At 39.1% G+C, this 16,471-nt stretch overlaps 1 protein-coding gene across 4 annotated transcripts in view; it reads left to right on the top strand.

The window, feature by feature from the left end:
* The window catches only part of EFR3A (EFR3 homolog A), a 136,560-nt gene extending 121,942 nt beyond the window's left edge, over positions 1–14,618 (top strand). For 3 of the 4 annotated variants that reach the window (XR_002907910.3, XR_003899966.1, XR_003899965.1), the window contains 6 exons: positions 5,056–5,144; positions 7,774–7,822; positions 9,206–9,309; positions 10,706–10,755; positions 11,619–11,883; positions 13,406–14,618. Coding sequence is in view for 1 of the 4 variants with exons in the window: in XM_024196739.3 (XP_024052507.1) it covers positions 5,056–5,144; positions 7,774–7,822; positions 9,206–9,309; positions 10,706–10,755; positions 11,619–11,713; positions 13,406–13,410 (392 nt within the window). In the remaining 3 variants the exon portion in view is untranslated. The remainder of the gene's footprint in view (positions 1–5,055; positions 5,145–7,773; positions 7,823–9,205; positions 9,310–10,705; positions 10,756–11,618; positions 11,884–13,405) is intronic. The other variant, XM_024196739.3, reaches the window with a different exon arrangement.
* Positions 14,619–16,471: the final 1,853 nt, after the last annotated feature.

Here is a 16,471-nt window from a genome sequence, read left to right on the forward strand (position 1 = left end):
CTAATACCTGTAATCTATGTGGAAGCCTCAGGCTGGTTTGTCTATGTCTCCTCTGTGTTTTGTTCTTCACTCTGCCCTTTTTATGCTATAAAACTAATCCTATTTTATTTTTAAGACTATATTGAACCATATTTCTTGTTTTTCTGAAGACACAGGAAGCCAATGGAAAGCTATTGAAAGGAGTGCTTGAGTGTGTGCTTTATACTACAATATTGTGTTTGCAAAGGAAAATGAGATGAATGTAGAAAAGTACAAAACTAAATTAATAAGTGGGAACAGTAACAAATTCAACACTCAGGAAATGTAGTAAGTCTCAGGCCTAGTATTCAGAACCTTGAGCCAACATGGGTAGGGGAAGCATTTCATGTTGCTCAAACATGTGGTCAATTAAGGAGTAATAATGCTGGGGAATTCAGAAAGTGAGGTCTTCTACATGTGATGTGTGGGATTCAGAGCTCCACTAGGGATGTGGAGGACCTCCCTTGCCATACATTAATACATCTTTGCCATGTGACTATTGCACGGCCTGTATTATATAGGTTGGTGGTGATAGGCCTCAGGTTTCCGCATCATAATTGGCACCCTTGTCAGCAATCTTAGAAGAAGTCAAGAATTGAATGAGCCATGAAGTCTGAGCTAACTTAATCTGTAGAATTGGACCTTTTAGAACAGGGTTGAGGAACTTCAGCCAGAGCAACACAAAGAAGATTGTGGCAGCCAATGATATAATTCTTCCATGCATAAATCTAGAGGGCCTTAGTTTTCCATTCATGAGCTTCCACAAGCACTTTTTCTTATAAAAATTTGGAACAAGACATGAGTAGGTAAGTAATTACCCATGCACTATGTCCCAGCTATACTGTCATATTACAAGACTCATGGGAAGGAGTGGAGGAGAATGGAAAATCGAATCGAATGTATAGCAAAACACTGAGTCAGATTTGGCACTGAGTCCTGAATGTTCCCTATTAAATGCAATTCTACTGCTCCCTCTAGCATTAATGAAACTACCATACTCTTAACAAAAAGTGTAATCAGTCTTACATTCCAACAAATTTTGCAGGCAGTTAAACTTTCAAAAGTGCCTCTTGATGCAATAACAAGAAAGGAGGAGGGAAATGGTTGTGTAACCAGACTGAGAACCTATGTTGTAAACTAAGTTTTATGTCCAGCAAGTTATGTCCAGATGACTGGAGGATAGCTAATGTAACTCCGATTGTTCTCTCCCCCCCGCCCCCCCAAAAAACAAACAAACAAAAGCTCCAGAGGCAATCCTGGCTATTGAGGTCAGTAAACCTAACTTCAGCACCAGGCAAATTAGTTGAAACTTTAGTAAACAACCGAATTATCAGACACGATGATGAACACAATATGTTGCGGGAAGAGGCATCATGGCTTTTCTAAAAGGTAAATCATGCCTCACTAATCTATTAGAATTCATAGAGGGAGTCAACAAATATGTGGACAAAGGTGATCCAGTGGATATAGTGTACTTGGACTTTCAGAAAGCCTTTCACAAGGTCCCACATCAAGGGCACTTAAGCAAAGTAAGCAGTCATGGGATAAGAAGGACGGTCCTCTCATGGATCAGTAACTGATTTAAAGGTAGGAATAAATGGTCAGTTTTAACACTGGAGTTAAGTAAATAGCAAGGTCCTCCAAGGATCTGTACTGGGACCAGTGCTATTCGACATATTCACAAATGATCTGGGAAAAGGGATAAACAGTGAGGTGGCAAAGTTTGCAGATGATACAAAATTATTTAAGATAGTTAAGTCCAAAGCTGACTGTAAAGAGTTACAAAGGGGTCTACCAAAACTGGGTGACTAGGCAACAAAATGGCAGATGAAATGCAATGTTGATAAGTGCAAAGTAATGCACATTGGAAAACATAATCCCAAATATATATACAAAACGATGGGGTCTCAATTAGCCGTTACCACTCAAGGAAGAGATCTTGGAGTCATTGTGGATAGTTCTCTGAAAACATCTGCTCAGTATGCAGCAGCAGTTGAAAAAGCTAACAATTTTAGGAACCATTAGGAAAGGGTTAGAAAATAGGACAGTAAATATCATAATGCCACTATATAAATACATGGTACACCCAAATCTTGAATACAGTGTGCAGTTCTGGTCACCCAATCTCAAAAAAGATATATTAAACTTGACAAAGGTAGAGAGAAGGACAACAAAAATGCTTAGAAAAAACAAGGAGTCTGGTGGCACCGTAAAGACTAATAGATTTATTTGGGCATAAGTTTTCATGGGTAAAGAACCCACTTCTTCAGATGCATGGAGTGAAAATTACAGATGCAGGCATTATTATACTGACACATGAAGAGAAGGGAGTTACCTCACAAGTGGAGAACCAGTGTTGACAGGGCCAATTCAATCAGGATGGATGTAGTTCACTCCCAATAATTGATGAGGAGGTGTCAATTCCAGGAGAGGGAAAGTTGCTTTTGTAGTGACCCAGCCACTCCCAGTCCCCTATTCAAGCCCAAATTAATGGCATTAAATTTGCAAATGAATTTTAGTTCAGCAGTTTCTCTTTGATGTCTGTTTCTGAAGTTTTTTTGTTCAAGTATGGCTACTTTTAAATCTGTTATAGAATGTCCAGGAAGATTAAAGTAGTGTTCTACTGGCTTTTGTATGTTACCATTCCTGATGTCCTGATTTGTGTCCATTTATTCTTTTACATAGAGACCTGTCCGGTTTGGGCAATGTACATGGCAGAGGGGCATTGCTGGCACAAGATGGCATACATCACATTAGTAGACGTGCAGGTTAATCAGTCCCTGATTGTGTGGCTGATGTGGTTGGGTCCTCTGATGGTATCACTAGAATAGATATGGGGACAGAGTAGGCAACGAGGTTTGTTACAGGGATTGGTTCCTGGCTTAGTGTTTCTGTCGTGTGGTGTGTAGTTGCTGGTGAGTATTTGCTTCAGGTTGGGGGGCTGTCTGTAAGCGAGGACTGGCCTTCCTCCCAAGGTCTGTGAGAGTGAGGGATAGTTTTCCAGGATAGGTTGTAGATCGTTGATGTGCTGGAGAGGTTTTTAGCTGTGGGCTGTATGTGATGGCCAGTGGTGTTCTGTTATTTTCCTTGTTGGGCTGTCCGGTAGTAGGTGACTTCTGGGTACCCGTCTCGCTCTGTCAATCTGTTTCCTCACTTCCCCAGGTGCGTATTGTGGTTTTAAGAATGCTTGATAAAGATCTTGTAGGTGTTTGTCTCTGTCTGAGGGATTGGAGCAAATTCGGTTGTATCTTAGGGCTTGGCTGTAGACGATGGATCGTGTGGTGTGTCCTGGATGGAAGCTGGAGGCATGTAGGTAAGTATAGTGGTCAGTAGGTTTCTAGTATAGGGTGGTATTTATGTGACCATCACTTATTTGCACTAGTGTCCAGGAAGTGGATCTCTTGTGTGGACTGGTCCAGACTGAGGTTGATGGTGGGGTGGAAGTTGTTGAAATCCAGGTGGAATTCTTCAAGGGTCTCCTTCCTGTGGGTCTATATGATGAAGATGTCATCAATGTAGCACGAGTAGAGGAGGGGCGGTAGGGGATTAGATCTGAAGAAGCATTGTTCTAAGTGGGGGGGCGGCAGGGATAGCTTAGTGGTTTGAGCATTGTTCTGCTAAACCCAGGGTTGTGAGTTGAATCCTTGAGGGGGCCATTTAGGGATCTGCGGCAAAAATCTGTCTGGGGATTGGTCCTGCTTTGAGCAGGGTGTTGGACTAGATGACCTCCTGAGGTCCCTTCCAACCCTGATATTCTATGATTCTAAGAAGTCAGCCATAAAAATGTTGCCATACTGTGGGGCCATGCGGGTACCCATAGCAGTGCCTCTGACTTTAAGGTATAAGTTGTCCCCAAATCTGAAATGGTTGTGGGTAAGGACAAAGTCACAAAGCTCAGCCACCAGGTGTGCCGTGGCCTCATCAGGGATACTGTTCTTGACAGCTTGTAGTCCATCCTCATGTGGAATATTGGTGTAAAGAGCTTCTACATCCGTGGTGGCCAGGATGGTGTTTTCAGGAAGATCACCAATGCTTAGGGGTATGGAACAACTTCCATCTGATAAAATATTTAAAAGACTAGGACTGTTCATCTTAGAAAAGAGATAACTAAGGGGGAATATGATAGAGGTCCATTAAAATCATGAATGGTGTGGAGAAAGTGAATATGGAAGTGTTATTTACCCCTTCGTGTAACACAAGCACCAGGGGTCTCCCAATGAAATTAATAGGCTGCCGTTTTAGAAGAAACATAAAGAAGTACTTCTTCACACAACACACAGTCAAAATGTGGAACTCTTTGTCCAGGGATGTTGTCAAGGCCAAAAGTATAACTGGGTTCCAAAAATTAGATAAACTCATGCAGAATAGGTCCATCAATGGCTGCTAGCCGATATAGTCAACCCAGTGCTCTTGGGGTATCTAACCCTCTAATTCCCAGAAGCTGGGACAGGACAACGGGATGGATCACTCTATTATTGCCCTGTTCTGTTCATTCCCTCTGAGGCATCTGGCATTGGCCACTGTCAGAAAACTGGATACTGGGCTAGATGGACCTTTGGTCTGACCCAGTATGGCCATTCTTACACTCTTATGTTCATCAGATCAGTGGCAGCAGGGGAAGAAATATTTCTTCTCCCACACTGTTCCTTTCTGCAAAGAGCCATCTGAACCATCTGTGGAAGAGCTCTTTTGTGTTTCAAGACACCTCTAAACTAAGGCCTAAAAACGTGAATTTTAAATTACAAACAACTCTTCAGAATTCAACTTTTGTGGTCTAGAAGTGTAGAATGTATGTGATGGTATTACATGGTTGTTATAGTTCTTAACTTGTGTGACACTTTGGAAGAATTTTAAAATCACTAATACAGAAGGCAACTTTGTCATACTTTTTACAAATATCCTATTGATAAAATAGATGAACTTGGCTATAGAGGCAGGGGAAAACACATCCACAGCTGTGTGAGGAAACATGAATTTACCTTTTTTTTTGTTTTTTAATCACTGATAGAAAAAATTAAAAATGTTATTTTTGTCTAGATGAAGATAGACTCTCCAGAAGGAAGAGCGTTGTGGACACAGTATCTATTCAGGTGGATATTCTGCCTGGCAACAACACAGAGGATAAGGTATGTGGAAAAACAAGGTATCCTAGGAAGTATTTCTTGCATAAAGAGACAACCTACAGAATGAAACTTTTCCAGAGAAACTCTCACAAAATCTTTTGTCTTGCATGTCTTATTTTGTAACTCTTCAGAAGTAAAGATTTTTATTATCTAGTTTATTGAAGCTGAAGTACATTACAATATTTGAGTTATTTTTGACAATTAATATGGGCTACTGTTTCAATGAAACTTCTAGATAGTTACCTTTCAGCCAGTGTAACGTATTGAGGGAACACTAATTATATGCTAAATTTCTGTGTAATATATTATGAGACATTACGTCTTACTATGGGAACTGAACACAGGAAGAGAGAAATTCCACACATTGTGTATCGTAAATAAGTCTTATATCTTGTCGTTTCTATTTTCAGGAATGTATAATAAACTATTTTAAGGCAAAGGAAAGAATTGATAGAATCAAACAAAAGATACAGACATAAGGTACAGGGATTGAGACTACTTATCTTGCAGAAAGGCTACATTATGACTAACTGTTGGGACAAGTCTTAGGGTATGTCTACACTTACCCGCTGGTTTGGCAGCAAGCAATCGATCTTCTGGGATTGATTTATCGCGTCTTGTCTGGACGTGATAAATCGAACCCAGAAGTGCTCGCCATCGACTCCGGTAATCCTGCTCGGCGAGAAGAGTATGCGGAGTCGACGGGGGAGCCTGCCTGCTGCGTGTGGACCGCGGTAAGTTCAAACTAAGGTACGTTGACTTCAGCTACGTTATTCACGTAGCTGAAGTTGCGTACCTTAGTTCGAATTGGGAGGTTAGTGTAGACCAGGCCTTAGACTTCTTAACTGAAGTGTTCTGAATAGATATTCCACTTTCCAGTGACTGTGGAAATTTACCCCCACCCCCTCCAAAAAAAAAAAAAAAAGTGTGCTAAGCATAAAATGTACGCTGTTTCTGTTACTTCTAGCTTGTCAGGAAATGTGTAACACAAAGATGAAAAGTAATTAATTCCCAATTTTCTATGAGTGCTAAAGAGAAGCAGCATTTACACCCTCACAAGAGCAGGGGTGTAAATGCTGATGTCCTAACTGAATTCTTATTAATTTTTGTGTGTATAATTCTAAATCTGTTGAAAGAACATTATGGTCTCAAGCTCAATAGTTAAGAAATACAAGAACTAAGAGTGTCTGCGCAGCCTTAATTCCTTCTCCTTCCCCCTGCATTATGATAGTCTTTAATTATCTGATCACATCCTAGTTTTCACAGGACTCCTGCCTCATTCAGTGCACAGGGGGGATGTTGCTCAAATATTAACTATTTTTCACATACCCCTATGTGATGGGGAACTGAGGCACAGAAAGTAAGGTCAAAAGTGTGCACTAATTTTAGGTGTGCAACTTGGGATAGTTAGAGCCCTTAGCTCAGTGTCCCATTCTCCTTGCCTAGCTTGTCCTAGTGCCCACACCACCTCCATCCTGTCCCTAAACTGGTTCACAGTCTCAGCCTCCCCTCTTCTCCACCCAGCTCCCAGTTTTCTGGCATAGTCAGTCCCTAGGGCCTAACTTCCCTTGTTCTGAGCCCCAGTCTTTCCTTCCCGCACCATGCTCTTTGTTCCAGTCTGCTCCTTCCTCTGTATTTCACCACATTCCTTCTCCGAATTCGAGGTCAGGCTTTTGTGTCCTCTCTATTTGAGTCAGTTTCCTCCTTCACGTTGCCTGGGTGGCAGTAGGCAGAGTATTGAGAGCATAGAACAGAGTCTCCTTCTCTGTTCAGGTGCCCAGTTCCATAGCCACCCATAGCAGCCGAGAACAGCAATTGTAGGGAAAGTCCTGCTCAGCCCTGCAGTGGAACATGCTCAGTTCAGGCAAAAAAATGTAAAAAGAATGTTAACAAGTCTCATCTGAGCATGTGCAAACTGCAGTTTTTCACGGGCTTATAACTTGGCAGGGTTGTTTTGTTTTGTTTTTTTCCCCAGCAGCAAAAAGCACATACTGACACACAGGCCACCCTGTGGCAAATTTCAAGTCCGTGTTACAAAGCCTGAAGGTGCTAGGTAAAATGTATTTTTCCTTACTCTCATTCCCAGAAGCTGCTGAATTCTTTTTGCTGAAATTTACCTAAATAAATAAATAAATAAAATCAACCTGAGGCATTTCAGCACAAATAGTTAATTTTGTAAACGTATAGGCAACTGAAAAATGTGTCTTAATGAAGTGTCAGGCAACCATAAGTATGGCTGCAACTACCAGCTCTGTCTATAATAAAATAGGTGAATCACTAAACATTAATATAATGCAGAAGACAAAAGATTTGCAATCACACAGCAAGTCATTGCGATGGTGAAGAAATATAAGACTACTTTATGTATTCACAGTAATCTGTCTCTTAAATAAAAACTCTGTTAGGCTAAAAACATTAAAAGGTATTTAGGTGTTGCTGCACTCAATGTTGCAATGCTCAACTGATTGAGGAGCCTAAATCTCATTTTTCAAAGGAGATTTAGGCACTTAGGTGCCCATTGGGATTTTGGCTCCTAAGTCCCTTTTGAAATTATAGTTGAGTATAGACAAATTACTTATTCTTCAGCAGTTTGTGTTGTTTCACTGAATTAAAAATCACTTATTTCCTTTAGGTCAATAATACTGAAGAAATCACCTTTGAAGCTTTGAAGAAAGCAATTGGTGAGATTTATTGCAATACTACATTTACACTTCTCCAGTACATGAAATATTTGCCAGAAAAAAGCTTTGCTAACATAGCATACTTAAAATAGTATATTAGTTTTTCATCATATAGCAGGTTGATTTGAAACCACAAACCCCTTAAATGATCTTCAGCATTTCTTAGAGAACTCTTCTCTTTACCTATAGCTGGTGTGACTTACTGAAAAGCTGGTAAATGAATTCTTATTTTTAATGGTTTCTGGAACTTTCCCTTTACAGGTCAAGGCTTGAAAAACACTTAAGCAATTCACATATAGTTTTATCCTTAGTCTGTGTGAATTTCAGTTAAGTAAATATCTGTAAAGCACCTTTAATATAGTGACAAATGGTCAAGTCCTCAAAGGGAATTCTCTGAGTATAGCGTGTGAAATTAGCATTGTGGGATTCAGAGGAGTTCCGTTGTCAGATACGCTCCATTTATGATTAAAAAGGTGTTTTTCCAACTGCCAACTCGGCAAACTTAACCTAGGGTCTGAAAATGCAGCTGAGTTCTTCCTTCTAACCCTCACCACCAGTAATAAAGATTATGCAAGTTAAACTATGCCCATGCACATATCAAAGTGTAACTTGGAACATACTTACAAGACAACAGGGTGTTACTGAGGGTATAACTTGGTGTGCAAACTCTTTACTGCTGGTTATGATGCATGAAAATAAAGGAGTCCAAGTTGACTTTCTGGTCTCAGGTTAAATTTGTTAGGCTGACTATTTAAAAAAAAAAAAAAAAGAATAGTATATGGAGTTGATGGTCTTGTGTACACTTGAAAAACTGGGAATCGGTACTAATTCAAGTATATTGAAAAAAACAAGCTGCACAAAGACTTAGCACCTGTTTTCAGCTTATTGCCCCCAAGTGTAAGGGCAAGAAAATAGCAAAAGATGGATAACGGATTGCATAGTTTAATACTATAAACCCAAGAACATGGCCACTGGATGAAGTTTGGACCACATTCCACTGCATCTGTGGTGACCTCCTGTGCTCAAACAATAACTTACTGGGCAAATCCTGCAGTCCCTATTCGGGCAAAACTCCTACTGATGGGCTGAGTGGGAACTGAGTTGGAACCACAGGATATGATGTTGTGTTGACTTTTTTACACTGATTCTCAAGTGCATGTTCCATTATTACAGGGAATTTGACTAACTAGAACTTTATTCAATAAGTCTGCCTAAGCTGTGGCTACTTTTTACTATTCGTTTAAAATATTCTAGTCTTATGTCTTCGTTTTAAGTAGTAGTAATAAAAAGTGAAGACACACAAACCTCTAAATGTATTGTCATTTCACTTATTGTAGGCAGTCTATATAAGCATAAATTAGAACTGTCTTCATTTTTTAAAAGATAATACTGGACTTGAAGAGCAGGAGAAAGAAAAGAGGCGTCTTGTGATTGAAAAGTTCCAAAAAGCACCTTTTGAAGAAATTGCAGCACAGTGTGAAACAAAAGTGAGTACTTGGTACATTTTATATTGTTTCAAAGGCTTCCGTACAAGTGGTGATGGAGACACAAGGATAAAGGGTGGTTTATGATAGTGTTTACTGTTAAAAGAAAACAATTGTTGCCTTTTTGCCTTCATCTGTGCTCTGAATTTTTAATCTGTGTAGGAAATCAAAGTTACTTATACCCTGAGTGGTTGGGTCCCCTACATCTCACAGAGCTATTATTATTACTATTTATTATTTGTATTGTTTTAGTGACCAGGGACCCTAGTTATAGACCAGGACCTACAACCACCGTAGCAATTAAATCAGCTGTTGGTATCCACACTGCCCTCCTTCTGCCGATGGTGCACGTCCTCCCCAAGAGTACTTGCACCCACTGAAGTAGGGCATTGTGTGGGCACTGACAGCCTCATGGGGCTCACAGATGGAGCTCCTTGCCCCAGGGCGGACAGCCCCAGCTGTGAGCTGTGCAGGGCTCAGTTTCACAGCAGGAAGCCTACCAGCAGACTGACATTCTTGTCAGTTTTTTGGCTGCTATGATTTCACATTTCCTCTCCGGCTCCGCCTGTCAGCCTTGCGTGGGGCTCACAGCTGGAGCCTCCAGCCCCAAGGATGACAGATGGAGCTGGAGATGAAATGTGAAATAATAGCAGCTGTGAAACTGACAAGACTGTCAATTTCAGTGCTGGTAGGCTCTCTGCTGTGAAATTAAGCCCTACACCAGGCTGACAGCTCTGGCTGTCAGCCCCGGGGCAGATGGGGGACGGGGGGGTTGGGTGACAGCTTAGACTTTCAGCACTGGGGTCGGGGACTCTAGCTATCAGCCCTATGCGGCTGTCAGTGCCCCACACTCCAGCTGTATTGACCAAAGCGCTACGCCTCTCGCGGAGGTGGAGTTAAGTCAATGTAGTGGGTGACTTGCATAGAGTGGAGCAACATTGTAGTGTAGACGCTGGCAGAGTTAGGTTGACGTAAGCTGTCTTACGTCAGCCTAACTCTAGTGTAGACCAGACCTTTGTCCTCCACCCCACACATACTACACACACTTTTACCTTTGCTACCTCTGAGACTGGGTTCAGAGCCATGATTATTTCATTGTGGAATTACAAGTAAATGCAACTTTTGGATCATGCCAACATGCTTTAACTCACTGGAAGGGTCATTTTTTCCCCCCTTCTCATCTTTTAAGAAATAAAAATCTACTTCAGTTTTGTTACTAAACTCCCAGTTGCTATTCTTTTGCCTTCACACAACTGAGTCCTTGCTGCAACAGGGAAGCAAAACTCTGAAATTCGGAGTATATTCCACTAAACCAGTCCAGGCTTCTTCTTCGTAGTCATTCTGTGTACAGTGGTTTTACAGGATATCATTAAAATATTTAAATTTTTTCTCTTTGTAGGCAAACTTTCTTCATGATAGACTTGCACAGATATTGGAGCTCACCATTCGGTAAGGTTTTATGCACAAAAGGGAATTAATTAAAAGTAGGGGTAGTTGTCAGAAAATTCTGTGCTACTTTAAGATGCTAGTCTCATGTACTTTATTGAAATAGCCTCATTTACAAAGCATTTGATTTTGTTACTATTCTGATTTTTTTTTTTTTTAGAGGCAAATATCCTGTGTCAAGATTAGCCAATTAGCCCATCAAATATTTTCTGTTTTAAAAAGGTCAACCCCTGTTTTCTATCCAAACCATATAATTAAAGGTATTGTTGTTAAGGATAAAACTTGTTTTTTTCCATTAAAATTATTGAAGGTCTTCCATGAGGATTGTATCCATTAATTAGGGTTTAATTGGGTCCCTAAGGAAGTTCCACCTATGTAACTGTGGACCGAATTGGGCGTAAGTTTGAAAAATATTTGCTGAAAGATGTGAAAATATATATTGGCAACACAGCGCTGGAGTATTTTTATATTTGTATTTTATATATATATTTGTCATGCTTACAAAAATGTTGAATTTTCCCTTTATTGCATGTGCTCTGGGAATTAGCTAGCAATCTCTGTATTGTGAAGTGCCATGTACATCTATTCTGCATTTGAAGTAATATTGTATATCAAAAGCCCTATCTTGATAGTTATGTTGACATCAACGAAACTGGTGATTCAGGCAAGGATACAAACAAAAATCAGCCATTATAATTTGGCTTCATTAGAAATGTAGGAAAAGGATACAGTAAGGCTGGAAAGAAATTTAATATCAAATTTCCAAGCAGGTACTCTATGAAGTTAAAAGTAATAACAGATTACATAAGTATATTTTTATGAAAGCTTCAATTGTGTGGCTTTGTTTTCTCGTTCCTTCTTTACAGTCCTCCTCCTAGCCCCTCGGGAACGATGACCATTACTGCTGGACATGCTCATTACCAATCCGTTCCAGTCTATGAGATGAAGTTTCCAGATCTTTGTGTGTATTAAGTGTCTTCTGAAGTCTGCAGGACATTATTTAGAGTAGAGTACAATAAACAGACCAAGATGAGTTTTCAAGTTCTTTGTTAATTTAGATTAAGTAAATAGCTTTTTAGAAAAAATGGTGGACCTACAGCACATAGGAATGATTTTTAACCAAACTTTCAGGTTTTTTTTTTAACTATTCTCTAATATTTGATGTTATGTTTGTTATGTTACCTTATTATTTCACTTAGTCATTTTTCATATTTTGGTAGGTTTAAAAGTCAGAAGTAAATATTTCCTCTTCTTTTGCCAGCGTGTTCTAGTGTTTCAGAGACCTAAAAAATGAGTTTACAGAAATACAATTTCCTAGAATTGGGGGCTATATCTGCAATGCCTGGTGGCTTCCTTCCACCTGGGTTTCCAGATTTGGCGTGCTTACTGTTACCACATGTATCAGTGGAGCAATATCTTAGCTCCCTATATTGTTGCTGTCTAGTAGCTATTTATTCCATTATTTTGAAATACATTAAATAGGCAACCTTTTACCTGTTCAGTTTCACTAATAAATATGACTGGCCAGACAACTGTTAAATATTGTTCCTGGTGAATGATTAACATAATGTGCTTTTTAGAAAACCAGCACATGTGCTGTTTCCTGCCGAAAGTTGCAATGTTCTGCTTGAGAGATGTAAATCCCTCCTCTTGGAGCTCTGACTTGTGCAATATTTTTCATGTCTTGTGTGTATAGTTTACAGACTATGCTTTTGAAAATGCAGTCGTATTTTGCTGTCTGAATTACAACAAATAAATATATATTTAGTATAGCAACAAACTGAGGGCATTTTAAATGGATAAGTACTTTAAAGACTAGTTCATTTGTGAAATTATAAACACAGAAGATAAGATTATATGAAATGTTGCTCTGTGTAGTTTAGTAAAATAGGTTTTTAATGATATTTTGCAAATTGAAAGAAAACTGTGGATGAATCCTTTTGAAAGTTATACATTTCGATGTGTTTTCAAGCAAAAGCATTTTGCAATTATATCTGTATACATTTTTGTTGCATTTGACAAGTCTTCCTGTGATTATTGAAAACCGATGTGCTAACTTTCGTAGGTTTAGATACCTGAGTATAAATTTCAAATAGATACACAGAACCTAACTTTTTGTTAGCTCAGTACATAAAACTGTACTGTACAGTAAGTTGCTTGGCCCTTGATGGTAATTGACAATGTTGTCTTCATGACCCATTGCGAAATTCTATGCATAAAAATGAAAAGTTCTAATAGTCCAGTGCTATGAGCGAGCAGTGAGCTTTGTAATCTAGGTCTAGCTGGATTTTCTGAAGCAACTAATGTAATCAACTTACATTCTCAATACTTAAATATATGGTTTTGAATTTAATAAGTCTTTGAATGGGTCAGGGCTGAGATGAATAGTGTAATAAACTAATAACTCTTGTTATAAATTTATTAGGAAGCTAGTCAATATGTTAACTGTCCTCTGCAATTTCCACACTTGCTGCAAAATGTAGGGCTTCTGGATTTTTAAACTTAAGTACAATGTTCCTTTAAACTATCTTTAAAGGAGTGAAATAGCACATTTCCAGAGAAATTTCAGCTATTTAGACCTATGAGATGACACATCAAGACTTTCAGGAAGCATTCACAAAACTCAGAAAGGTAATTGAGACCTTTTTTTCAGTTTGACAGTGCAATCACAGCTGTTAGTGGATGACGAAACAACCTCTTACCTACAGCATTCCGTTGTGATTGTTACTGCTGCAACGTATCATCCTGATCAGACCAGAGTCAACAGCATTAGTAGAACTCGTTGTCACCTTAGTTTTTAGTTTTCACTTTTTGTTTTTTAAGGTAAGATATTAGATTTTGACCTATATAAACAGAGTGTATTTTTTTTAATTAGATGTAAGCTAGGGACGCAATGTAAAACAATCATCATCCACACTGATGTGATTTTTATAAAGTAACACTGTGCACATTTGTACAAAAAAGAAATAGAATTAAAGAGTCTAAAGAATAAGAAATAAAGAATGTACTTTCATTTGCACTCTTGTAGTACGCAGACTGTGGTGTAAATACAGAATTTTCTCAGATTAACTAAATTCTGTTGCATGTATACTGCATGTGAAAAATTATATTCAGCATTTCATGTACCATTCATTTGAAGTCTATTGACGAAGAATTTTTTTCATTTAATCACAAGATAGGCTCCCACATGTCCTAAATTCAGACTAGTCTTGTTCAGGATGTGCAGATGTTAAGGAACTAAAGATCTGTAATCTTTTGGAATTTTGCCTGATATATAATTTCTTTCCTGCTGAAAATGCAGAGAGTCTGCAAATTGAGTACTGTGGCCACTTTGAACAGATGAGAATTGAGGATTTGTGGAAATCTGCTGCATAATATGTTGTACTCATAGTTTACTGTAAGTAATAAATTGTAGGTATTTTGAAATCAAATTGTTCAGAATGCTGTTTTTATGTATACAGTTGCTTTGAATCCCTTATTTCTTTCTGGTCTTGAAAAGAGTTGCAGAGCTTAGAATACAAAGTGTGCATACTGGGCTTGTAGTGTCTGTGACAGTTTGAATACTGTTTGAATGTTTATCACTTCATGTCCAGTTGACATTTGTATGTATTCCAGCTTGTGCTTTAAATTCTTTTAAATGTAATGTCACTTTGAGTAATTATGGTTTTTGATAGCAGTTCATTTTAAGGTAAATTAAAATTGTTAATTCAGAAGAAACAAAATTAGCCTGTTCAGAGTAAGGCTAATTTGTCTGTTTTATTGATGCCCATACATTCTGTACTGTTAGTGTTGAGCCAGTTTCATGAAATGTAAGAATACACTGTGCAATGTACATTTCAGCAATAAAATAAACCAAAAAGTTAAAATAGCTGAGTTTGTTACAAATTAATTTTAACAGTTACAATATTAACTACTGTATGATACTTGAGGTTAAGAAATCAGTGCTGTCCTAAATATAGTACTTGCTTATTGTTGAGAAGCAAAACAAAATTTCACTTAATACAGACATAGTTATTTTGCAAACCCAAAACATTTCACTTCTTCATAAAGTTGGGATTTGTTGGAAAAGTTCAACAAAATATTAGGCAGCAGCAAAACTTAAATTGTATTCCTCAGGGCATATAAGAATGACCATACTGGGTCAGACCAACAGTCCATCTAGCCCAGTATCCTGTCTTCTGAAAGTGGCTAGTGCAAGATGTTTCAGAGGGAATGAACAAAACAGGGCAATTTCAAGTGATCCATCCCCTGTCATCCAGTCCTAGCTTCTGGCAGTTGGAGGTTTAGGGACACCCAGAGCATGTGTTATCCAGGGTTTTCAGAACCCACAGCAGGGGCAACTTAACTATTTCACTCCAGGCGGTGTCAGGAATAAATCAGTAGGAACACCGCAATTCTGTCCGATCAAAGATTAAATGCAAGTAAGCATGCTCTTATTTAACACTGCAGTTTTAGATTTAAGCACACAGAGTCATAAGCAATAAGTTTAGAACATCCCACATATTTACCTAACATCTGGAACGGTTTTGCAGAACGTCCCATGTAGATTGGATTTTTCTTTAAGGCTCTGGGTAGCCTCTTAAGGTATATAAGCTTTTTTCCCCATCTCAAACCAGGCACGTGTATACAGAGTTACTGGAGGGGAACCACTTTACGTATGACACATTTGGAATGCTATTTACTATAGATACCATTAGTAGTTCTGCAATTTCATATTTATACTACAAGCAAGAGATGCTAACATGTCTCTCTGTTGTGGTTTAGGGCATCCATGTATCTAACTCATTCTTATAGTCATTTTAGGGAATAATGTAGCTTTGGCTGATAGCCACACATAAGAAACTATCCACACTACACTATGATTTTGCAACCAGCTAGAGTTATGGTCAACTTTTAGTTACAGGTTAATATGTTGGAGGTTTTGTCCAAATACAGCTTTTCTACCATCACAGCCTGTTTGCCCCCCCCCTCATCCCCGACCTAGCATTTTTAAACTTTTTTAGGGGTACGTTCTGGATAGCCTAAGCACTATGGCAGGGGTAGGCAACCTATGGCACGTGTGCCAAAGGCAGCATGCAAACTGATTTTCAGTGGCACTCACTGTGTGGGTCCTGGCCACTGGTCTGGGGGGCTCTGCATTTTAATTTAATTTTAAATCATAGAATATCAGGGTTGGAAGGGACCTCAGGAGGTTATCTAGTCCAACCCCTTGCTCAAAGCAGGACCAATCCCCAGACAGATTTTTGCCCCCAATCCTTAACTGGCCCCCTCAAGGATTGAACTCACAACCCTGGGTTTAGCAGACCAGTGCTCAAACCACTGAGCTATCCCTCCCCCTCTTCTTCTTGAAATGCTTCTTAAACATTTTAAAAACCTTATTTACTTTACATACAACAATAGTTTAGTTATATATTATAGAAAGAGACCTTCTAAAAACGTTAACATTATTACTGGCACGCAAAACCTTAAATTAGGGTGAATAAATGAAGACTCGGCACACCACTTCTGAAAGGTTGCCGACCCCTGCACTATGGTATCTATAAGAACCATCCTCCCCGCCCCCTCTTTATGCCTAGGATTTCTTTCACAAATCCCATAATCCTCTGTCTCAAATCATAGTGACTATTTTGCATCATGGAGCCCTTACTGGCCCTCCAGATTGCAGTGATTACTAGCTTATGGATGTTGGTGGGACAGCCCAGAAGCAATGCAGGGCAGA

Source organism: Terrapene carolina, unplaced genomic scaffold (genome assembly GCF_002925995.2).
Source record: "Terrapene carolina triunguis isolate 2854851 unplaced genomic scaffold, T_m_triunguis-2.0 Scaffold58, whole genome shotgun sequence".
NCBI classification, from domain to species: Eukaryota; Metazoa; Chordata; order Testudines; family Emydidae; genus Terrapene; species Terrapene triunguis.